Consider the following 26,724-nt stretch of genomic DNA (forward strand, 5'->3'; position numbering starts at 1 on the left):
TATATGTTTGATATTTCTTTTTAAATACAAGATGTTATAATAATCTCCAAAGCATTATGCTAGAAAATGATTAGATGCTTTAAGAGTGGATATATAAATTCCAATACAGAATATTTTACATATTCAAAGTTGGTTTTGCCCAGCCATCTTAACACCGAGGACGGCATGCTTCCAGAGGGTCCACTTGACACCACAAAGTGTATGTGGGGACCACTGTTCCAAAGAAGCAGGGTGGTGAGGTGAAAATGTTACCAACTTTAGAGACAGCTCCATAACCTTATGAAGGTCAATTAAACTATCTGAAACTCGAAGTTTTCTTTTTTAGAGATGGGATATTCATGTCTATATCAAAGGATTGACAAGCAGATTAAACAAAACAAAAAAAGATTTATTCATAGTTCAGAAATTTCTAAACTATGTAATATATTTTCCCTCCCTCCCTCCCTCCCTCCCTCCCTTCCTTACTTTCTCCCTCCCTCCCTCCTTCTCTCTCTCTCTCCCTCCCTTTCTTTCTTTTTTTCTTTCTTCCTTCCTTTCTTCCTTTCTTCCTTTCTTTCTTTCTTTCTTTCTTTCTTTCTTTCTTTCTTTCTTTCTTTCTTTCTCTTTCTTTCTTTCTTTCTTTCTTTCTTTTCTTTCTTGATGCTTGCTTGATTTTCCCTCTGTCTGTAAACATTAATGTTTATAGTGTAAATCTGATTCCTTGTCAGTAAAGGGCTTTTACTATATTATCTCTTCTACAGCTTTGAATTTCTATATCTCTAGAGACTCTGAGTCATTAAAAAGAGTAAATTGTGCTAATGTACTTTGATTAAGAATCTTGGTTAAAAATATGAAGAATTTCAGGAGAAACAACTGTAATGTTAAAAATCTGGGGCAGAAGTGCCCGGCTAGCTCAGTCGGTAGAGCATGATACTCTTAAAAATTTGGGGCACTTAAGGTGATATATTCATTTATTTGGAAAATTCACTGAATATTTTGGACCACCTATTTCCAACAATGTCAAATAAAACATTATTATGTTGATATGTATTAAATTCTCTGTATTTTTATTTTCACAAAGACTACGTATTTAAGAAAACAAAACAATCTCTCCACTCACCCAAATGGTAAAAGTATACATAACATGTTCCATGCCCTATTATCATTTCTCCTATTAGTCTAACTAGATTTCGGTCCCAGTCTATCTATCTTACTCTTATCTTGTTCTTTGAATTATTTCTACTGTTAGTCTAGACATAGGGCAAGGCCTGTCTATTCCCTGAATTCCTGGAATCATTCACTCCTGGATTTCTCCTCACTGAAGGTCTTCCCCAATGGTCATTTTCATATTCTATCACATATAATCACCCTCCTCTCCTTTTACCTCCCCCATCTTAACTCCTTTCTCCCTTAGATTTCTGTTTTGATTCTGAGAAGCAATTAATTCTATCAACCTAACTTGCTCTCTGGAAGCTCCTTTTCCCCAGTGTGTTGAAGTTTGGGCCCTATATTCTAGTCCAATGAATTCAACTTCAGATATAGCTACTGCTTTCTCAAACTGACTTTATTTTATCCAACAGGTAAAACAGATGTCCAGTAAATAGGAATCTCATATAATAATGAATTACATTTTTTGTATTATTATATCATGTAATATTTGATGTGTACTTATATTAAGGATTAAAAATGTATTTTTTAAATTAAATTAACCGAGCAATATTTAATACCATGCTATTCATCTTCCAAGTGTTTGAGTGTTTTGGATTATAATGGAACTCCCATTTGACCCAGTGATCCCACTTCTAGGAATATATATCAAGAAGCAAGAAACACCAGTTAGAAAGAGTATATGCACTCTTCTGTTCATAAAAGCACAATTTACAATAGCTAAGATTTGGAAACATTCTAAGTGCCCATCAGCAGATGAGTGGATTAAGAAACTGTGGTACATCTACAAATGAAATACTATGCTGCTGTAAAAAAAATAAGGAATTCCTACCATTTGCAACAGCGTGGATGGAACTGGAGAGCATTATGCTAAGTGAAATAAGTTAGCCAGAGAAAGATAAATATCACATGATCTCACTCATCTATGGGAAATAATGAACAACATCAAGTGATGAACAAAAACAGATTCAGAGGCAAGGAAACATCGATCAGACTGTCAAACCTCAGGGGGAAGGTAGGGGAGGGTGAGGGTATGGGGGGGAGGTCAAACAAATGACTTGTATGCATAGATATAAGCCTAACCAATGGACACAGACACCGGGGGGGGGGGGGGGAGGGAGGTGAGGGCATGAGTGGGGGAGGGATTGGGAAGGCAATGAGGGGATGAGGACATCTATGTAACACCTTAATCAATAAAGAGATTAATATGCAAAAAAAGGAAAAAAAATAACTGAACATCCTGTACTTTTATTTCCAAAATCTGCAAATTCTTCCTCTTTCTAAAAGAAAAGTAATTCTTTCCTTATCTTTGCCTATGTATGTGTGTGGTAGAGACTGGTAATTATCAGATAGATATTTGGTAATTATTAGATTTTAGGAGGATTTACTCTTGTAATTTTTTTTCTTTTTAAAAAAGATACATTATAGGAACATATTTTCATGGAAAACATTTGAATTGTACTTATTAAAGTAGACAAAATAAAACAAATAACACAAGTCTTATTTCTCTTCTTCAGGAATAACAAAGAGTTTATAGCACTTTTATTTTTTAATCTAAGCACACACATATATTTTTGTTAAAAATGACATTGTTTTATTTCAATTTAGCCTGTAATTAAATTTCTCTTAAGTCAATAAGACTTTGCCTCTTATTCAGAAAATTTAAATTATTACACTCATAACAATTCCTTCTCCTATGTTAATGTAGGCTTATATTTACAATATATTTTTAAATTATTTCCCTTCATTTATTGGGATTGAGTCTTCTTAGAGACTCTCTACGTTTAGAGGATTGGAAGACAAATATCTATTTCATCTTCCAGTGCTTACTTAATTTTGAAAATGTGACGTCTTAATATTTTTATTCCAATGCCAATTTAATAATTATTTATATCATATGTTCAAATAAAGTTTAGACTTGTTCTATTCAGTTCTCTACAATTACCCTACAATTTCCCAAGTAGAGATCATTTAAATTTTAGTTTCAGATTCTTTTATTACTTAACTGAAAAAAATCAAGAAAAGTAGTAAATGGGTTGATCAAAAAGTTATAGATAGAAAAGATAAAAACAACATATATCTTAAAACATTTTATCTTTAAACTAAAAACACCTACATAGCCTCTCAGTTGCCAAAGTATTCATATTAGAACTAGAGGCCTGGTGCACGAAAAAAAATTATTTAACATGCCATATTTTACAATCCTGTAACTTTTTTTATAACTAGCAATTTGTATTTATCTCTTCCACCTTTTTCATCCATCCCCAAACCCTCAAACAGTTTAGCTTCTTTAATAACAAGAATATGCTTGGGCTTGAGGAACAATATGAATGGAGAATTGGTTTAGATTTTTATATATTTTTTTTCTAATCCTTTCAATTGATTTTTGTTATTGTTGTTTTTTGTTAATCCTCACCTGAGGATATTTTTCCATTGGTGTTTAGAGAGAGTGGAAGGAAGTGGGAGAATATTTTTCTATTGATTTCATTATGAGAAAGAGATATCAATTGTTTGCCTCCCCGAAGCCCCTGACTGTGGCTGAGGACTGAGCATGCAAACAGAATCGAACTCGGGACCCTTCAGTCTATGGGCTGCTGCTTTTCCACTGGGCCAAACCGGTTAGGGCTCAACTGATTTCTTCCACATTTAATTCAGCACTAAACATTTTGAATGATTACTCTTTTTTGATTAATCTTTAAAGAATTCAACTTAATTATTTCATAGCAACATTAACTTACTTATTTGCTCTTTATATTTATTTCCTTAATCTATTTGAGATGAATTTTTTAAATTGATATATAGCCTCAATTTTAAACATTTCTTTCTACATAATAGAAACTTTCTTATACATTCCTAATTAATATGAACATCTTTTAATCTCTGACTTATTTAACACATGACCAATTTTTATAAGTAGGCCATCTGTTACTGGATTCTTAGCATTCCATTAATTCATCCATCTATTCTTGTGCCAATACCAAATTGCTTCAATTATATAATTTTACATCATATTTTGAAGTGCGAAAATGAGTGAAAGCCACCATTTGAAAATATATCTATTTTTGCACAATTCCACTTCAAGAACAATTGTAGAATTAGTGTGCCAATATAAAAGAGAAAATGTTAATATTGTGTTGATTTATCTTTTATTTATGGAGTTATATGATAAGAGTTGGCTTTTAGAAAAATATATTTTATTGATTTTGTACAGAGAGGAAGGGAGAGAGATAGAGAGTTAGAAACATCGATGAGAGAGAAACATCGATCAGCTGCCTCCTGCACACCTCCTACTGGGGATGTGCCTGCAACCAAGGTACATGCCCTTGACCAGAATCAAACCTGGGACCATTCAGTCCACAGGCTGAAGCTCTGTCCACTGAGCCAAACCGGTTTTAGTAAGAGTTGGCATTTTGGTAATATTAAGTCTTCCTTCCAAGGAAAAGAATATTTCTATATGCATTTAGGTTCTCTTTTATGACCTTCAGTAAAGTGTTAGTTTTCTCCCAGGATGTTTTATAGATTCTGTTTTATTAACAATCAAAGATTTTTCCATGATATTTATTAGCTGGGTTTTGTGTTCATTTTGCTTGTGTGATTCAGTTGTAATCTCTAAAGATTTGGTGCAATTTGCCTGAAATGAAATGTTCCATTCTCCACTGCTCATTGTTCTATTACACTGTTATACTTCTCCTTGAGCTAATTTTGAAAAATTATTTTCCTTAGAAAATTGCCCGCTTTTTAGAAAGCTGTCTAGTGAATGTCCCAACCCCATCCTATCTTGACTATCTTTTGACATTTACCTGGGAACTTTGCAATCCCCTTGCTGTTGTTTTGTCCTATCCATGCTATTTACCTTTATTGCTTTTCAGTAATATTTTTTTCCTGTCATTTCATGAGAATTTTGGTGGGTTAGTGGGTAGATTTATGTTTTTGTTCTAACATATGGACTCAGTCTTGAAAATATGTAATTATCATTTTAATTAGGGGAGTATCATGTATAACTTTGCATGAAGTGAGATCTTAAAAACTGGAAAGGAAGCATTGTAGCACCTCCCTCATTTTGCAAAAAAAAGGACTCTGGTTTCAACAAAATAAGACCATAGATTAGAATATTAATATTGGGAGTAAACACAACACACTTAAAAATTATTTATAGATTCAAGCATTCCTGTTGTAATGTGATATAATGTGATTCCTGATATAATGTGACACCTCACCTCTCCTTTTTTATAAAAGGAGAGGTGAGGTGTTCTGCAAATTGTGGGCTAAATATAACAGGTCTCATGGAAAATGAGATTGGGAGAGAGCACTGAAGTCAGTACAGGTCTCTAACCAGAGAGCATGCTCACGTGCACACACCCATAGGCACACAAACACACATACAACACGCACAGATCTTGGTAAAAACACTAGCATTGTTTTAGAAGAAACATCTAATTCCAGAAATGTAAAAAAATATATAGAAAATAAAAAGGGTTGTAAAGTGTATTTAGCTTGGTAAAGATGATATAAGTAGGTTTTGATGCTGCTGAATGTAGAGACAACCAAAAAACAACAAATATTGTGCAGAATTTTGTAGTAAGTTTTTTCAAGACAGAGCTTGAGGCCAAGCTGAGGGGGGAAAATGCACGTTGGGTAATTGGTCACTTGTAACTGTTACGACAGCAGCTTCCTGCGTATTTTGCATTAAACCACTGTTAAAAGTGGAGCAAAATATTATCACGCCAGACAAATTCACAGGTATTAAGTTGACTTTTGTGAACAAACTGATTCATGTTACAGGGATATGGTATACTGCAGAAGAGATTGCATTCGCTTCGTTTCTCCAGGCATCATGTTTAAAATACCATGAAGTCCTTTCTGTGTGTGTCAGCAATAACAAAAACTATTACTAAGCCAGAATTGTCACTTAAATCTTTGGTTACTTAAAGGAATACAGAACCTCCAATAACATCAGACTTTCTAAGAGCTGCAAACTACTGTTCACTACTTTGCCATTCCTGTGTTTGGCAAGACTACCATTCTTATGAATTTGTTTTCAATGATCCAAAGTTAGCCTCTCCAATATAATAACCACTAGACCATTGTGGCTACTGAGTACTTGCAAAGTGCTATAACAACTATATATTTTCTTTGTAGGATAGGAGGAAGGGGGATAAGTAGTTTTTCTTCTCAATAAAATTAAGTATTTAATTTAGCTAATTTGAACAAATTGGTTCTTTTCAATACATTCAGAACAGCCTAAGTATTTCAATAATATAATCTACTAAGTTATAACTGACTAGACCTACTTTGAGCAAAGAAATACATTAAGGTATGTTTCTCTTTTACATGGCTTTGCTCTTCCAATGATAAATTATTATCTTAAAAATTTATATACTATAACCTAGCCTTTTCCTTACTGGTAATTAATAGTCTTATTTTTTACTTTGAATAAAAGGCAATTCCAATTTATAATAAAATCTTGAAAGAATAAATTAATTCAAACTATCACAGGATTAGCTAAGACATTTTTTAATAGTAGAAGTTTCCTTTAAAAGATTATTTTACAATGCTAATTATATTTAATTTCTGAAGAGGACTATTTTACAGTAATCAATGGTATTCAACATTTTCTCTGTTATGAAGGATCAGAACACAGAAAAGAGACCCACAAGTAGACAGGCAGATCATACAATGCTAATGATGAATAAAGAGGTAGATACTTTCTTCATAATTTAGATTTAAGAATCTATATGACAATTTCAAAGGAAGATTATTAATGAGCATAGTTTTCTGTTTTATCTTCTACTTCTGGGTTCTAACATCCTTGACAAAAGTCAATTAAAAAATAAAGAAAAGTTTTGTTTTGTTAATTTTTAAAAATTAAGGACATAAAATCTGGCCCTAACTATAAGCCCAAGCAGAATTTTCAAGGAAGGTTACTCTGTTCCTCTAATTCTGCACTTATGGTTTACTACTCACAACACAGTCATAATTTACTCAGGAAAAGCTTTTAAGTGCAATTAATTTTATTGTTTCACACTGCAGCTGATAAGGACAATTATTTTTAATTTGAATTGGAGAGTAAGACCAACAGCAAGATTTTTGATAGAAGAAATTATTAAATCACATAATTTAGGAGTAAGAAACACAAAACCATACACTCCTAGTTAATAGGCTAGATAATCTATATATGTAAAAGCCTAAGTGATCATACAACCATTTGACCATTTGACTGGTAGCTATGACAGGCACTGACAGGGGGCAGATGCTCAATGCAGGGGGCAGATGCTCAATGCAGGTGCTGCCGAGCTGTGATGATTTGGCAGCAGCAGTTGTCGGGTGACACATCCGGAACCAGAAAGGAGGAAACCTGATTCTGGGGTGCATCACCCGAGAACTGCCCTCTCGCAATCTGGGACCCCTCAGGGAATGTCAGAGAGCTGGGTTTAGGCTCGATCTCTACAGGCTAGGATGAGGGATCTCACTGGTGCATGAATCAATGCACCAGGCCTCTAGTTAGATATAAAATTATGAAGTAGCATTAAACTTCATATATTATAAATATATTTATAAATTAAAAAAAAAACTCATGAGATGGTTGCAAGGCCAGATGAAGGTACAGTTATTGCTACTCCTGGATGCAGAGCGGGATGCAGGGCCACCTTAGGAAACAGCCCAGTTGTCCTCTATTTGTCCTGCCCTCAAGCCTGCCTCTGTAGAAGCCCAGTAGAGTGTCTATGGATAAGATCATGGGAATAGGAAAATGGAATTAAAAAGAACACTGCTACCATGGTAATTAATGTGGGGCATTCAAGACCAAAACATGAAGGAAGCTGTTAATATTTTTTGAATGAACAAAATAACTTCTGTTATTTCTCTATTTAATTTATTCTGATTTAATTTGGCTTTGCATGTCATTCTTTATATTGCTGTCAACTTTGTATTAAGCTACCATAAGCCTAGGAGAGAATTAATGAATTTTCTGTTCTAATTCTTTAATTTACTCTTTGGTCATAATACATTATTTAAAACTGTTTATAAGGCAGTTTTTGAGACTATATTTGAAGTAATATCATATTTTTTAGAATAGTTATGCAAACATGATATCAATGTTTGTTATTGTGCTTGTAGAAAAATTTAACAGGCAGAGGGAGAAGCGGAAAAAGAGCCAGAGAAAGAGAAAATGTAATATTGTAATTGACAGAAAAATGTTTGTGATACTAAATTAGGATGAATATTAAATATGTTGCCATAACAATATAGTTGATTTGTCAAAATGAATTTTGGTTTGCTAGGAAACTTATCTTTCTTACTTTCACAATATGTCCCAAACATATAAATTTTGTGCATAGTCTAGATTCTTGGTTCATTAATAGACTCTAATTTCTTGCTACTTGAAATGTGAATAGGGGACTATGAACATCAGAATCACACAGAAACTTGTTAAAAATGCAGTCTTGTCTTGGGCCACAGCCCAGACAAAACTAAAAGAGAATGTTTTTTAACAAATTCCTCAGGTGGCTAGCATACACATTTAAGTCTGAGAACACTGTTTTAACAAATCAATATAAATGTAAATAAATGTGTACGTTATGTCTATTTATCTATTTACCTACCTACCTATCATCATCATATTTATTTACATTAGCTCCCTTTTCAAGATTTTATGTATTTACTAAACTTAGTAAAAAAAAAGAAGAAAAAAAGAGAAAAAAGAAAGGAAAATAGGACTTAAGGAAGAAGTGAATATACCATTGTCAAAATTGTAAAAAATATCCTGACAATTGACATTTTAACTGTGAGTACAAAAGGTTAAGGTTTAGCTACTTCCTCAAAATTTGATTTGATTGATTCAGCGAATAGTTACTTATTGTGACTATTTTTTTTTTTATTTAAATTACATGAGTCTCCTTTTTCTCCCATTAACTTCTCCCCAGGCCGCACCCCCACCCCCCACCCCCCAAGCACATGCCCTCACACACCTACTGTCTGTGTCCATTGGTTATGCTTACATGCATGCATACAAGTCCTTTGGTTGATTTCTTACCGCCCTAACCCTCCACCCCCCCCTCAACCCCTTCTGTCATAAGTTGGACAGTCTGTTTAATGCTTCTATCTCTCTAGTTCTATTTTTGTTCATCAATTTATGTTGTTCTATTCCAAAAATGAGTGAGATCATGTGATATTTATCTTTCTCTGATTGACTTATTTCGCTTAGCATAATGCTCTCCAGTTCCATCCATGCTGTTGCAAATGGTAAAAATTCCTTCTTTTTTGCAGCAGCATACAATTCCATTGTGTAGATGTACCACAATTTTCTAATCCACTCATTTGCTGATGGGAACTTAGGCTGTTTCCAAATTTTAGCTATGGTGAATTGTGCTGCTATGAACATAGGGGTGCATATATCCTTTTTGATTGATCTTTGTTTTCTTGGGATATATATTCCTAGAAGTGGAGTTACTAAGTCAAATGGGAGTTCCATTTTTAACTTTTTGAGGAAACTCCATAGTGTTTTCCAAAGTGGTTGCACCAGTCTTCATTCCCACCAGCATTGCACAAGGGTTCCTTTTCCTCCACATCCTCGCTAGCACTTGTCGTTTGTTGATTTGTTGATGATAGCCATTCTGACAGGTGTGAGATGGTACCGCAATGTTGTTTTGATTTGGATCTTTTAGATTAGGGGTGTCGAACTCAATCAGAGAAGGGGCCAAAATCTAAAATCCAGTCTAAATCGCGGGCCGAATGGTTTACTGAACAGTCATAAACTGACAATGTCATAAACTGACAGCGGAGTGCAGTGATGACAGCGCGGTGCGGGCCACATTGCAAGGCCTGGCGGGCTGGATTTGGCCCGCGGGCCTTGTGTTTGACACATGTGTTTTAGATGATTAGTTACTTTGAGCATGTTTTCATCTGTCTCTCGGCCTTCTGTATGTCCTCTTTTGATAAGTGTCTACTTAGGTCCTTCACTCATTTTTTAATTGGATTACTTATCTTTTTGTTAAAATGTATGAGTTCCCTATAAATGTTGGAGATTAAAGCCTTATCAGAAATAACATTGGCAAATATGTTCTCCCATGCAGTGGGCTTTCTTGTTGTTTTGTTGATGTTTTCTTTTGCTGAGAAGAAGCTTTTTATTCTGATGTTGTCCCATTTGTTTATTTTCTTCTGAGTTTTCATTGTCCTAGGAGCTATATTGGTAAAGATAGTGCTACAACACATGTCTGCTATTTTGCTGCCTACGGATTCTTCTAAGATTTTTATTGTGACTATTTTAAAATATATACCATTTGAATGGCAAAAAAAGAGTTTAAATTTAAAGGATTTAAACTTATCTAATCCAAAATAGATGAGAAACTGCAAAAAGTAGCAACTAAATATTATGCATCTCTTTCTACAAGGCAGATGAAGAAGCATAGTTCTGATAATACAAGGAAAGCTTAAAATGAAAAATCTTTGTACATCATACTATAACAGTAATAGTTTTTTTTTCCCCTGTGGGGAAGAGATACCTTTCTACTTAGTTCATTATATTTTAACAACTATATATTTTTAATTTGTTAAGTCCCACATTTTACACAAACTCAAAGCAATCCATACATAATGAAAAAACTACTAGATCCTAAAAAAATTTGTACATTTGGAATTAAATATTACTAAAATGTAATTCTAAAACCTATTTGTAAAATAGAAAAAAATATATTAACAATTTAATTTTTGAAAGGTAAATAAACTGAAATCAAAGTGAAACCAAAATGTGGAGTGTTTGAGTCCAAATTCATTGTCTCTCAAAGTCAAAGAATGAAGTAATGGACAAAAATGGTTAATGGAGGCAAAGTTTCTTGAGAGCATCATGCAAATTAGAGTGTATTAGTCCATGTGTAGAGTCCCACATGGCCATGAGCCTCCTGGGCACAAAGATGAGGTCCCGCCACAGGAACGTCAGGGAACATCCTGTTCCCAGGTAAAGAGGGAGGGCCAGAGGAAGTGCGTGTCTTTTAATCTAGCACATGTGTCAAACACAAGGCCCGCGGGCCAAATCCAGCCCGCCAGGCCTTGCAATGTGGCCCGCACCGCGCTGTCATCACTGCACTCCGCTGTCAGTTTATGACATTGTAAGTTTATGACTGTTCAGTAAACCATTCGGCCCGCGATTTAGGCTGGATTTTAGATTTTGGCCCCTTCTCTGATTGAGTTCGACACCCCTAAGGGGGTGGGTACAGCCTCGCTAGCTCCTAATTGTTTTTTTCTAAGAACTCAGCCTTCATAACATTCTTGGGATTGGTTATATGCCTCACTGTATTGTGATTGGTTATCTGCAAGATACCTGTCTTAGCAGCATTCACAAATGTTAAGGTTTATGTCTCTTGTGCGTGCCCCTCCTTCACAGCCCCATTGGGATGTCTTAGTAACTCTACCTGGTTGGGTTCCCTGGTTTTTATCCCCCCCACAAGGTCTCAGTCCCTGTATATTTAGTTCCACTTTGCCTCCTCAAAAGAGGTTAATGCGTTTCTCCAAAGCAACTGTGATAGGGAGCAGCCTTATCAGCAGAGGATAGAATTTGTTTGATACTCTTTATCTGCTTAAACAGTCTCAACATTCCAAAAACAAATTAATTTTTGTTTAATCAGAAAACTATAAATGACGTTTAAAGTCCACTTTTAGTGATTATAATTTACCTTTATTTTGGTCAAACTATTTCTAAACATTTCCTGATTATAGATTTTTTTTTTAATTTAAATATCAGAAAATTAGTGTTCTGAAAGTTATGTTTTTTTTCTTGTGTTTGACCTAAATGCTATATGTTGAGTTAAAAACCCATGTTTAATGTACAAATATATGATCATTATCCCCAATGAAAAGTCCCTTTGACTTTTTTTCCAAGTTACCATGTGTCATGATTGGAGGCTTTGCTATAGACTGGAAAGACCGTAGACTTCAGACCCAAATAAACCCATGATATCCTGACTGTTGGTTCCAAATTTTATAACATTTAGTAAGTTAATTTCTTAGCCTCAATTTTCCCATCTTTAAAATGGGAATAATCATACCTTTCTCATATAAGGATAAATGGTGCTAAACATGAAAATTCTAGCTCATAAGAAGCTTTCAGCCATGAAATAGATTCTGTTATTGTTGTTGTTGTTGTTTTGTTATTATTATTACTCATACTATTATCTCCATGCCACTTCCTTAAGCATCCCTACTTTTATCAGAGTTCCAGTTTTCCAAAAGCAAAATTATCTCTCAATGTATTAAAATTTTAAAATTCATATTCACCTGAACTCTTATTGGTCTTTCTAACCCCTTCATCTGACTTCTTGATACCACCCTCTGTTATTTCCTTATGGAATTTGAATCACCATTGATCTGTTCTGTGCCTTCTATCATTTACTCTCCTTTAGATTTTCCCCTCAACTCATATATTATCAGATATCTTTTATCGACATTCCTGAATAAACTAAAAAGTCTGAAAAATTAAATACTAGTAAAAATAGTAATGGATATTCTACTTATTAAAATAATAACAGATATTCTACTTATTAAAATCAGTATATATAGGCTGTTGGTCTCAAATAGTAAGCAAGTCCTAGATATATACATATCTTTAAATTTCCATTAGGGAATAAATGACTATAATTAATCTAAAGTAGTACTTGGCAACTTTCCTATTTTAATAAAACCCAGGTAAATGAATTTTTAATAGAAATAAATGACAATGAAAACAGTTTAGAAGTCTATTATGTTCGTATTAGCAAGGAAAAAAATAGTAGAATAACATGAAATACGTTTCCAGCAGTCAACAATTGAGCTATCTATTTATGGTTGACTTATCCTTAAAAAAAAATTAAGACAAGGTCCATTGTAAATGCTCTCCACATTATACTTTTCCAAATTTCTATTCTTCAATTCTTTTGCTTTTGGAATGATGCTGCTTACTGATAATATTAAATAAATATATTTAATAAAATTTCTTGTTTTTACATCAAATGTTTGACATCATGCAGATTTACATTTGGAGATGTACATTCAGAAGGTGAATTTTAATGAATACTCAGTATAAGATTGTTACTGAAGTGTTTCTCCTTGCTCATTGTATACACTGTCAAAAATATGTTGATGGAAGAAGCAATTTATTCACTAAGTATTGTCAATCTTTTGATACTCATAGAAACACAAAGAGAAAATGTAAATGGCAATCTACCTTATTAAACATTTTATTCTTTATTTTGTTCATGCTGAGAATAACTATGCAATACCAGCGGATGAATATTTACTTTCAGATAGTTATGCTAGAGGCCCGGTGCATGGATTCTAGAGGCACGCCTGGCCTCTCACAATCCAGGACCCCTCAGAGAATGTTGGATTGCCAGTTTCCACTTGGTCCCAGCAAGCCAGGTCGAGGGACCCTCACCAGTGCACGAATCCATGCACCAGGCCTCTCGCATGCATACAAGATCTTTGGTTAATCTCTTCCCTCCCTTCCCCTCACCACTTCCCTCTGAGATTTATTTGTCTGTTCCATGTTGCCATGACTGTTGCATTGAGCATCTGCCCCCTGGTGGTCAGTGTGCTTCAGAGCTACCAGTCGAATGGTCAAAAGGTAATTTAGGATTTATGTTCATAGATTGTATTTTCAAGGTTTGTCTTCAAGGAATTTTATGACAATAGTTATTGTGGCACATTAAGAGAAGGTGAGTTTTCTACCAAATAAGTATTTGCAATTAACATACATGAGGACAGGATTTTCTTGTTGTTTTAAAAGCTTCCTGAATAAAGAATAAAGAAGGTATTGTAAAACTTACTATTTTTTAGAAATAATTATTTGGAAAAATTTATTTACCTGGGTTTTATTAAAATAAGAAAGTTGATGATATTGATATAGATTAATTATAGTAACTTATTCCCTAGTGGAAATTGAAGGCTATGTATATATCAGGGATATGCTTACTATTTGAGTATATAAGGCTATGCATGTATTGATATAAATTCTTTTAATAAGCAGAATTTTCATTATTATTCTTTACAATATCTAAATCACTGAGGTTTTTTTAAGTTTAATTTATTGGGGTAACACTGGTTAACAAAATTATACAAGTTTGCATGTTTCTAAAGAACATTATCTGTACGTTGTGTTGTGCGTTCACCACCCCAAGTCAAGTCTTAATATACTCAAACCTTATGCAATTTTTAAAAATCAGTATTTAACAATAGGCAGTTTGGCTCAGTGGATAGAGCATAGGCCTGTGAACCAAAGGGTCCCGGGCTTGATTCCAAACAAGGGCATGTACCTCAATTGCAGGCTCCTCCCCAACCAGGGCCCTAAAGTCAAGGGCATGCAGGAGGCAACCAATCAATGTGTTTCTCTCACAAAATAAAAAAAGTAATAAAATCGTTTTTTTAAAATCAGTATTTAATCAACACTCTAATATTATTCTAAATTTTAAAATTACTTATTACAAAATAATTTATTTTTTAAATTGTGCTAAGTACTAATAAGCTTATTATAGATAAGGTAACTTGGTTTGCTTAGGATTTTCTTGATGTCAAACCTAAAAGTCTCATGTCCTGGGAACCCCCTAAGTCCTAGAAAAGCTGGGATAGTTGGTCACCCTAGTCACAGGTCAGTTAAAAACCTGTTGCCATAAGCACACAAAATACAAAATAAAACCAAGAGTTAGACTGTCGATATGATTTGTAAAATTTTAAATTCACCTCAAAGTGTGCAAAATTGATTTAATTCTTCTGATTAGGAGAGTATAGTGCTGTACAAAGTCTGATTAAAGGAAAAATAAGTCGGCGCTGCTTAGCATACTAGTAGGTTATAACAATGATCAAAATTTACCTTAATCAGATACTTACTTCTGTAAAAATTCTTCATAGCCACATATATTTAGAAGATAATCTTTGTGGAATAACTGGTCATTTGTCCAAAAATGTAGAATTTCTGCAATTAGGTCTTTGACAAGATAATTAGCTAAAAACAAAGGTGAAAAATAAAGTTAATTAGCTTATCATATATTGGCTAAGAAAAAGTATATAAGCACAACAATTATATACAGATTATGATGGAACTGTCTAGTTTGATTTGGAGATGTTTTTGAAAAAAATTGTATTTTGTTTGATTAGTCTGTTTTCATATTATATAATAGAGCAAAGTATCTCAACCCTTATATCAAAATATTTGGTACATTGTAGCTGTGCATAAAAATATTCTACTGTGACTACCCTTAAGGACTTCAGATATCTCAATAAGATCACATAGTGATAAGTGGCAATCCAGGAGTCTATTAAATCTGTCAATTCCAATTCTTTTTTAATTTTTTTTTATTGATTTCAGAGAGGAAGGGAGAAGGAGAGAGATATATAAACAAATGATGAGAGGGGATCATTGATTGGCTGCCTCCTGCATGCCCTACAATGGAGATTGAGCCCTCAGAAACCCAGGCAAATGACCCAGTCAGGAATCAAACTGTGACCACCTGGTTCATAGGTCTACACTCAAACACTGAACCACGCCAGTCAGGCTCCATTCCAATTTTTAATGATTCTAACTCTCTAAAGCAGATTTTTTCTTCCTTTCCAAAGTAGGAGCTACCCAAGGTTCTTCTTTGAACAACATTATAATAACCTTAACGAACATGTGTTTTCCTTCTCCACCTTCTCTGGAACTCAAAGTGTAAGCATACTATAATGTAAAGGCTTTTGTCTTCTCATATTTTCATTCCATAATCTCCCCCCTAATTTTTTATATGCATATGCCTTTTAATAGTAGCCACAACCATGCTGCATGTTACAATATATGTCTATGAAATATGTTTCTAATTATAAATGATAAGTACTATGGGGCTCCTATCTTGTCATAAATGATAATAAATGAAATTATATAGATCTTCCTATATAATATAAACCTAATATGCTAAGTGTCCAGTCATCCAGTAGGCCATTAAACCAATCATAGCATAATATGCTAATGATATGTTAAGGCTGCTCAACTGCTTGCTATGACATGCATTGACCACCAGGGGGAAGACACTCCAAACCTAAGTTAGCTTGCTGTTGGAGTCAGGTCATTGGGACTGAGGGAGACGGGGTCAGACACTCCCTGGAGTCCTCCTGCAGTCCCTCCCCAGCTGGCCAAAATCCCATGTTCCTTCCCAGCCCCTATCATGCATATTTATAGATATCTACCTCTATCTCTTTCTCTAACATACATCTATATCATATATCAGATATCTATATGTGTATCTGTATCCGTATCTCTAACTCTATATCTATCTATCATCAGTATCTATCTTTGTCATTTCCATGCTTTGAATGTGACCTTATGGTCTCAATCAATGTGAACAAGTGCACTAGGCTATACTGATGACCTTGAGCCAGTGAGAATTTGAGTAGCATATCGCAAACACTCAGTTGCATTCCTCTGAGTAGTGTTTTGTTAGCAATCATATGTTTACTTTGCTGTGGCTCCTTTTACTGTCACAACTTTTGGTTTGTAAGGAAAAAAACTGGCTACTTTGCAAATTATACTGCTGGACCTGTCACAGCAACAAGGAAGAAAGGATATGACGATTGATTTTAAAAAGTACGTGGTTTTTTTTTTGTGTTTTGTTTTTGTTTTGTTTTGTTTTTGTAGATCAAGACATTATAAAGTAAATGGTTGGGGAAACAAATGGTAAAGATAATCAGGGAATCATGGATTGTGGAAATGCTTTGACATGGGAGAGAATATCTTAAACATACTGCTGGTTGGGAGTATTGGCTGAAATAGTATGAATTGAAGCTACAAAAAGTTATGGCCCCAGGCAAAATCATGACCATAAAGGCTTTGACTAGTAGGGGAGAGCGTTGCCAGTCTAGACACAGGAAGACATCTTCAAAGACACCAGTTCGCTTTAATTAACTTCACTCCCATTTCCAGGACCGCATCCCTGTGCTATCCCGGGCATGCACGAATTCCCCACTTCCACTGCAATCATCTTTCACTCACATCAAAGACTTCATAACCCAGTTTCCAGCTATTATTCCTCTCCTGTTCTTTGCTTTGATATCTCTTAGTACCAGATTCATGTTACTCTGGAAGTTTTATTATTACTTCAAGTTCGGTATGTCTAAACCTGAATTATCACCTTTCTCTATTGCAGCCAACCATTAAGGTTGTGAGTTAAACTTCTCATCCATTTTGTAAGCCAACAAGAATTATGGCTTTTTAAAAATAGATTTTATACCTGTCCCTTCATTTTGGCAGCTAATAGAATTCTTTTCCCATTTCTTATAAGCTCCCACTCCATGCAATTCTTCTCAATCTGTTGACCATATTGGAAGGGCTAAGGCCCATTTGAGATTCTTCAATTATAGTACTCCTCATCTTACATATAATTTTTATGCATTTCCCTCCATCCTTTACACCTTTTTGAGATGTTTTTCACTAAATGCTACTTCCTCACTGTTATTTCTCCTACATTTGGGCTTCAGTTCCATCCATTAAAGGCCCTCTTCTTTACATATTGCATATCCGCCCCAACCCTCTGCGAAAGTTGAAATTAAGTGGAGCCATTTCAAAATAGATTCTGAAATGTCACTCCAGAAGAGCCTTGCATGTTTTGCTTCTTGAAAGTTTGAACTGTTTGGACTGGGCCAGTCCTTGAAATTGGGCTAACACTAAGGTTGTTTTATAAGCAATTTTTGGTAAAGCCATCAGAAGAGCAGCCATTCTGACCACAAGGACTGGTGATCATGGACTGTCTATCTGAAGACAGGACCAGTAGCCAATCCTGTAAAGGTCATGAGTAACTCAGCTTCACAGTGGCAATAGGAATTCTTTCTTCTTTTTCTTATAAGTATTCCTTTCCTCATAAAAGTTCCCTTTTCACTCGGTAATCTATGCTTCTCAAATTACTTTTCCTTGATCCCAAATACAGGTTGTGGCTACAGTTGTTTGTATGGAAAAAATCTATAATAATAAAAGGGTAATATGCTAATTAGGCCAAACATCTTCTGGACAAAGCCAGGGCTGCTCCTGGAACCCCAGCTGCACCTTTTCCAGGTCTGGCTGCTCTCAATAAATGTTGCTTAAATTAACTGTTTTAGTCCATGACTTCAATTTCTTGAGACAGTGAACTCAGATTCAAATCTCACATTTTTGTTTCAGTATCATGTATGTGGGAGTCTCTGACTCTCATGTATTTGGAGGACCCATGTGTACATGCCATTAAATCTGGCCACTTCTTCTTATTAATCTTTTACATTGATTTTATTTATTTGACCAGCCAAAAAAAAAACAAAACAAACAAAAAAAAACTAGAAGTTTTTTTGGCTGGTCTAATTTCTTCCTCTCCCACACAGTTTTAGCCACCAACATTATTTTAAAGTGAAGACATTTGAAATATTATTTGACATTTTCTTATCTGACTAAAGCAGAGAAAAACAGATTCCTTAAAATAGAGCTACCATTTTTCATTCTGAGCTAGTTTCCTGCAAATCCAGGAAGCAGGAAGAAGATAGACTGCCTATCTGTTAGTATAAGAAAACAATGTACCAGTAACTCTCCACACTTTTCTATTAGCACTCCAAAACTCCCCTTCACTCATCACAAACACTTTTACATTAAGTAGGTATAAAACCTTTACCATTGGGTATTCAGCAGGTAAATTATTACTGAGTAACTTTTATGCACATGTAAATAAGCCTTGCATTTTCTTGTTAATTTGTTTATTGTCAGTTAAGTCACAGTACCTGTCCCCTTTCAAATAAATAGAAAGAGAAAAGCATAGGCTGGCTACACTGTATATTTTAATGAATGTGTTCTTTCTCCTCCACTTCTCTTCTTCATCCCTTCCTCTTTTTCCTCCTTTTTCTTACAAATACTTTTAATATTCTTGAGAACACACATCTTCTTTAGCACTATACATCTCTTACAGTAAACACAATGACCTAATCACTTTACTGAAACTTCCCATAAAAGTAGAAAGTGAACTTGGCTGGTGTGGCTAAGTTGGTTGGAGCATCCTCTCATGCACAGAAAGGTCAAAGGGGTACAGGTTTGATTCCTGATCAGGGTTAAGGGTGGTAGCCGATCAATGTTTCTATCTCCTCTTCCTTTCTCTCTCAAATCAATAAAGAAGATATTTTAAAAAAAAAAAAAAATGTTTAAAATTAAAAGTAAAAAATGAGCTCTGGCTTGCTTAACAAAGAGATTTCTTGGATGCCTGGTGGGGAGAAGGGAATGTTGGAAATTAAATATTGTAAATTGAAAAAAGAGTATTGGTCTCCCGAGTTCACAATTATTTCATTTCTGCAGTAACTGAAACCAATATGACCCTAGCCATTCTGATTGGATCAACTAGAAGAAGCATTGATCTTGGCTGTGCAACCAGAATCCTGTTTTTATAAATATGGAATTAGATCCAATGGAGAGATTGAAATTTCTTTAGTAGCTGGCCAAATAGCATTTAAGCTTGAGAATTTGGCTTTACATATGTTTTGGAAAAGCAAGGGAAATGTGAAAGGCAATTATATGGAGAGGAAGTGAGGCGAGAGGCATACAGAAAATTTGGACTGCTTGTTTATCTGCGTATTACCATTTTTTGCTGAACTCTTACTCTTAAATTCTGTAATAAATCCTTCTATTCTTTAAAGATTTTTTTTTTCTGCCAAAGCCAGCAGAAGTTGATTTCTGTTAGTTTCAAACCAGATGGTCCTATTAATATTCTAACATATTGTTATATTTGTAGTCACCTGTACTCAGAGCCTTGACTGGATTAAGAAAGAAAAAGCAAAAGAATAAAAGTAAAATAATCAATGAAAAAGTATTTATTGGGTCATTACTTGTCAAGAAACACTATTTGATGTATAGAAACTTAGTAGCAACTAAATTTTGTTCACATAATTAATATTATTTTGCAAAATACTTGTCTATAGGTGAAGTAAGATAGTAGGCCACTTTACAGATATTCTAAAACTTTAGATAAATAAGAATTATCTGGTGCGTTCGCCTGCAAACTCATTAGTCAACAGAGCCAAATATCAACAGTACAATGATTAAAATTTCTTTTGAGAGCCAAATTTTTTAAACTGAAACTTCTTCTAACACCACTTCTTCAAAATAGACTCCCCCAGGCCGTGGTATTTTGTGGGAGGGCCGCACTCAAGGGACCAAAGAACCACATGTGGCTCTAGAGCCACAGTTTGCAGACCACAGATCTGGTGAATGTAATGAAATACAGTTCCTTGGGATCCAATCCAAGAGACTTTGAGTCAATTTGATGCAGTGATTATGTTGGGCTGTACAGAGCCAACATAGTTCTATGCATCAATGTATATTCTTCCTCACAATTTATATTTCCATTAAAGTATTTTCTAATGCATTTTCATTCATGTATATCTAGACTCTCTTTGAAATTGCTTTTTAATATGCTAAAAACTTACTATACTTGTCATTTAATAGCAAAAAAAAATAAGGTGTCGTCATTTAATAACAAAAAAAAATAAGGTGAAGAGAGGTCTTCAACACAATAGCTAAGCAATGGTTAACAAAATGTTTCTAGTTGTTTTCCTCATACTTCACTTCAGGGCAAAATACTACTGCTGCATTTAATGATTTTCACTAGTGGACTCAAGGCTATGCAGACTACACCGGCTTTATATGGATTTTTATGCTTATTTGCAAGGTTGCTTACCACATGGCATAGAGTGAAGTGGCTGTGTTGAGTTACCAATAAAAATATTGATACTAAACTTAGTATCAGAGAAGAGGTGGTATGGAAATTCTGTAGTAGTGCTCCAGATCTTCCCCGAGTTGGAATTAATATCAGCTGCCTGATATGTTTCTCTGATTCTGAAAACATAGGTGAAAAAAAAATTACTTAGGACAAGATTATAAGAAACATCATGCAGAGTTTTCTAAAGAAGATAAGAAATATGAAAACAATAAGCAGCTGATTTGTGACATAGTGCTATGAACTATAGGCCAGATAGGTAAAAAGTACAATTATACCAGAAACAACCATTGAGGACTGTTGTTGAAGCTTTTCCACAAGCACCTTATGTGAAGCAATTAAGAATACCTTGCCATTCATAAAACATAAAAATTCACTCTTTTTAATGACTAATTGCTTTATTATCATTGCTTCTGAAGCCTGACCTCTTTGCCTTGGTTTTTGATTATGCCTAACTTTTTTGAAGCTAGAAATCATGCATCTTAATATAATGATTTGGTAAACAACTTCTCTCTTTTATCACATTGGTAAATGCCATTTTGGGCTGTCCACATTTCTTAAATGTTTGGATTTTACACGTCTTTGAATTTTGCATGAGTAATTGAACTCAAAAGTCATTGGTATATTCTGAACAACTACTTTTTGCTCAAATGAGCCAGAGAATTGAACAATAGCTTCTCCTTGGAGCCAGAAGTCTTGAATTAAATCCTGGATCTTCCACTTAGTAGTTTTAGAGTCAGAGGCAAGTTATTTGACTGGTCTCATTGCACAACTAAGGATATTTGTATCTATAGAGGTCCTCACTTAACCGTGGTTTTACTTTCTGTGCTTTTAACATCGGAATTGGCTAGTTAATGTTAATTACAGGAAGAGAGTAAAAGGGAAGCCCGGCTATAAGCATGGTCACCTGGGCAGCTTCACCAGAAGGCTGCAGCTTCATCCTCCTCAGGAAACCACCCATCCTTTCTCTGCAGATCATTGTTGAAAGGGATCAAAGAAAGGGGGAGATGGGCACCTGCACAGGGAAGTTGGGATGCTGTAGGGAAGGTGCTTGCCTGTCCGTCTAGCCTGGGGAACAATGGCTTGGTTAGGGGTGGACCCCATCAGAAGTGCACAAAATCTTGGAAAGTTAAAATCCATAGAGAAATGAGCTTTCTCTCTCTTGTGCAACTTGTTCCCTCTCACTCTCTTGCTCTGTTACCTCACTTGCCATCCGTTTGCATAGCCATGTGGTCTTAAGCAGCTGCATGACCCATGGCCCTCCTTCCCCCCACAGTGGACTGCAGTTTGGAGTATAGACCAAACTAGCCAGATATTGGACTCGAGTGGACGTTCATATGAATCAGAAATTATGGGTAATGGCCTTAAATTCTAGCCTGCTGAAGATAAGACTGGACTTCTTCCATGGTGAGATAGACAAAGATGGGAACTCCTTAATTTTACATCTTCAATAAAGCTTTCCACAAGCGTAAATTTATCTGACTATAGACAACAAAAATAATGTCAGAAGTTGAGTAATGATCCAATTTGTCATAAATGTATACATTGTACTGAAGATTACAGAACATTTTATAGGCCAAGTTAATCAGTTTAATAATGTTACATAGACAAATTTATGCAGGTATAGACATTTCAAATTTTAATGAAATAACAACACTTACTTTTTTACTTTGTCACAAAAGGAGGCCAGAGTCAGATTACTGCCTTCCGGTACTTCAATTAGCTGAATGGAACAACCTGTCAGCTTAAAGTAAAAATTGTTAAATTCATATAGTTTGGTGTGGGGAAAAGATTAATTCAACTCTACCTTTTTTTTTTATCTTGTTTTGAATATTTCTACTGTTTTACTTTTTTTTTTAGATTTTTAAATGAAGTAATACATATAGAAAACTGCACAAATTTTAGATATATAATTTTAGTCTTGAGGGATGTATATAACTGTTACATAAATAATCCAATCAAAATATATAACATTCTCATTGCTTTAGGAAGTTTACCAACATCTCTTTCTATCAATCTGGACATCTATTTGAAAACTATAGTTATTCAGATTTCTATTACCATTGATTAGGTATATGTGCTCTTTTGTTTCTAGCTTCTTTAAATTAAATTACATATCTTTTAAAATTTATCTACATCGTCTCACATATCAACAGTTCATCTTTTTTATTGTGGACTAGAGGCCCGATCACAAAATTCATGCAAGAGTCGGCCTTCCTTCCCCCACCTGCCAGCACCTGCTTCCCTCTGGCACCTGGGACCAGGGCTTCCCTCACAGCCCTAGCCCCGGCTTCTTCTGGAAGGTCATCCGGAAGAATGTCTAATTAGCATATCACACTTTTATTATTATAGATTAGTGGCATACTAGTGCATGAATATTCCACGATTCATGTATCTGTCTTTCAGTTGATGGACATTTGGGTTAAGTTTTAGAGTATTAAAAAAAAAAAAACTTTTTAATTTTTACATGCAAATATTTATATGGTCGTGTTTTATTTCTTGTGAGTCAAGTTATAAATGGCTCAGTCTTGGGGTGTGAATACTATTAATGTTAAAAGAAATCCTTTTTTGCCTTATGTGGTCTGAATCTCTTATCAGGAACATATACATCTAAATGTATTATGCCTTCCTGAATGACCATGTTATCATTCCTTTTATCATTATGAAATGACCTTTTGCTTTCTCTAATAATGCTTTGCATTGCACTTTTTCTGATATTAATAACCACACCAACTTTCTTTTGCCGTTTGAGTGTTGTTTTGAGTATTATTTCTTTTACATTCAACCTATCTCTACCTTTGTTTCTTAAGATTCTCTTGTAGACAGTAGCAAAGTCCTTTTTATCTAGCTTGTCAAATTTCTCCTTTTTATTTGGAATGCTTAGCCTATTCATACTTAGTATATCTATGGATATTTTTTTTTATTTAAGACTGCCATGCTGCTATTTGTTTCTTCTATTTCATTTTGTTTTTCTATTTCTTCTTTTCTGCCTTTTTGGTCATTCAATACTTTCACTTTTCTCAAGGATTGATGTCCTATACTGCCTGTTGTTCAATACTTAAAATTAGTTGCTTCGCATATTTTGCCTAACTTCACTGCTGTTTTTGGTGGTAAGGGAAAGTTTAGTACTCGGTACATTGTCATTATCAATAGAAGTTCCTAAAACTCATTGACTTTCAATTTAGATTATTTGAGGTGCTATCTCTTCTGCAACTGGACATAATTAGTTGTTTCTTCTCCAATAAACTCATCCTCTTATTTTGCTCTCTTGCCTTTATGTGTTTGCAAGGTAATTTGAGTAATACACTACTCCTGAAATCAGGTGTCCTATATTTCCTTCTTTGAAATTTCTAGATTATCATGTATATTTTAAGAATATAATAAACTAGAGGCCCAGTGCATGACATTCGTGCATTTGGGTGTGTGGGGGGGGGGGTCCCCTCAGCTCGGCTTGCACTCCTTTAGCAGTCCTGGAGCCCTCGAGGGATGTCTGATTGATGGCTTATGCTCACCCTGAGGAGTGGGCCTAAGCCAAAGTCAGACATCCTGAGCGCTGTCGCGGAGGAGGGAGAAGCTCTCACCACCACTGCTGCAATTGCCAGCCGTCAGTTTAGCTTCTGGCTGAGCAGTGGTACCCCTGTGGGAGTGCACTGTTCACCAGAGAGCAGCTTCTGTGTTGAGTGTTTTCCCCCTGGTGGTCACTGTGCATCATAGTGACTGGTTGTTCTGCCTTTTAGTCAGTTTGCATATTACCCTTTTATTATATAGGATAGTTGCTGAATAAATAAAGAATCCTTTTTCCTCACTCTGTGAATAACAGTTGCAATAATATTTATTCTTCATACTTTGCTTCACTTGTGTCTAGACTCAGTATAAGCAGATAAATGTTCAAATTTGTGTAAGAAAGTCTATAGTTACTAAAATGATTGGAAAACTACTAATTAAACCATTAGGAATAATTGCATAATTATTATTTAATTTCTTTTTCTTGGAATGATCCCAATAGAATTTATCTGCCATAATTTAGGAGCATCTGAGTAAAGCAAAATTTCTCCTAAGAATAATAATCTAAAGTTTTAATTCATGATAGCGTGACTCAGAATATAAATGTAATGAAATTTATGTATGTTTCTCTGTGCATAATAACACTATAAAATAGAAAATACTATCATTGAAACCCCCAGCTATGGTATTTTTATCTAATAAAATATACAGACTATAATGTTTTATTTAGATTTGATGAAACTGGAACTTTAAAAATTATATTATAAAAATTATATTGCCCTTTCCTCAGAAAAAAAAATCATTAATTTAGGAACACAGGATTAGTGGATAATAAATGCTTTTTTTCAACTGTAATATAATACATGTATCTATTTAAGGTAATTACCCTCATTACTAAATTAATCCAGCTTATTATTAAACAACTTATATTTGTATTTTTAGGTCAACATATATAATACATACCTCTTTGTCTTTTGGCCATGAACTTTCATATATCTGGGGGAGTAAAGAACCTTTGAAGGGCATTGAAGAAGGTTCCACAGTGTTTGCATTTCTTCTCCTTTTATTCTCTTCTTTTGGCATGAAGTCAGTTGAGAAGGATGGATATATAGAGGGAGTGCTCCTTTCAAATCCTATATGGTAGTTATGATTTTTATTTTCCACTTCTGTTTGTGAATTAATTTGATCCAAACTAGTGAATGGTGGAGCTGAAGTATTGAATCTGTAAACATCAGCACCATGACTTTTTCCTGTGGGGTTTCTCCCAGAGCTTTCTTTATTTATGTTCTGAGGATTTGGTAGCGCAGAAGGCCTAAAACCAATTACTGGTGTTTTTCTAACTTGGTGACAGAAGAGCTCTGAGCTTTTAGAATTGAATTCATTTAAGGATATTTGCTGTACTTCATCTAATGAATGCTTTGGTGAACTGGGCACAGAAACGGTGTTTTCTTTAATTTCACTCTGATAGAATGGAATTTTATTATTGATTTCGTCTACTAGCTGATCAAAACCCAGACTGACTTGGCTAGGAGAAGGGGGTTGATTTACAGAGTGCAATTCCTGGTGCTCATGCTGCTCTTCATGTGACTCGCTGGGATTTAGATCTGTTTTCCAACAATATGCCATTCTTTATTGTATATAACTGAGAGGATTGACTCTGCTCCAAGTAATTCTGTAATGAGATTTTAAAAATATAGGCATTTTCCTAGGGGGGGAAAAAAGAGAAACAAAAAAAGTTCATTGATTAATTAGTAATAAAAGCTTGCAAGAAAAAAATAGGATGAAGAAATATAAACACTTATTTTAAATTTTCTCTTTAGTGCCTTTGCTGGTTTGGCTCAGTGGATAGAGCATCAACCTGCAGTCTGAAGTGTCTTGGGTTTGATTCTGGTCAAGGGCACATGCTGACGTTGCAGGATCAATCCCCAGTGTGGGGCATGCAGGAGGGAGCTGATCTCTCATCATTGCTCTTTCTATCTCTCCCCCTCCTTTCCTATCTAAAATCAATAAAATATATTTAAAAAAATTCTCTTTAGCAAAATAATAATAAAAAAAAACTCCTTGAGTAATATAAAATGCCATCAAGGCTCACAACATTAAAATCTGAGGGGGTGTATTGATTCATAAAACTCCTGTGACAGAGAAATAATTTCCATTATGGTAGGAGATTCATGAATCAAGCCAAAGTCCCTATTCCCCTTGGGATTCCTCTTGCTACTGAAGATCCACTTGCCTATGTCATCATCATTTCCCTCTGTCTTCAATCATCTATATGCATGTTAGCTTGCTAAAGGCTCTTTATTATTAAATAAACAATGTCTTCTTTATCAGCAATCACTCAGTCTTGTAAATATGGTCTTAACTT

General features: G+C 34.7%; 1 protein-coding gene across 1 annotated transcript in view; it reads right to left on the reverse strand.

Annotated features, from left to right (window-relative positions):
- PIK3C2G (phosphatidylinositol-4-phosphate 3-kinase catalytic subunit type 2 gamma) overlaps window positions 1-26,724 on the reverse strand; it is a gene marked incomplete at its 3' end in the record, with an annotated part of 306,003 nt that overhangs the window by 221,649 nt on the left and 57,630 nt on the right. Inside the window, exons 3-6 of the mRNA XM_084877162.1 lie at window positions 25,323-26,031; window positions 22,517-22,599; window positions 20,817-20,974; window positions 14,998-15,112 (exon numbers count right to left, since the gene is read on the reverse strand). Of these exons, the coding sequence (XP_084733288.1) occupies window positions 14,998-15,112; window positions 20,817-20,974; window positions 22,517-22,599; window positions 25,323-25,985 (1,019 nt within the window). The 5' untranslated portion in view covers window positions 25,986-26,031. The remainder of the gene's footprint in view (window positions 1-14,997; window positions 15,113-20,816; window positions 20,975-22,516; window positions 22,600-25,322; window positions 26,032-26,724) is intronic.

The sequence above is a fragment of the Pipistrellus hanaki genome (genome assembly GCF_964339955.1).
Source record: "Pipistrellus hanaki genome assembly, chromosome: 3".
NCBI lineage: Eukaryota > Metazoa > Chordata > Mammalia > Chiroptera > Vespertilionidae > Pipistrellus > Pipistrellus hanaki.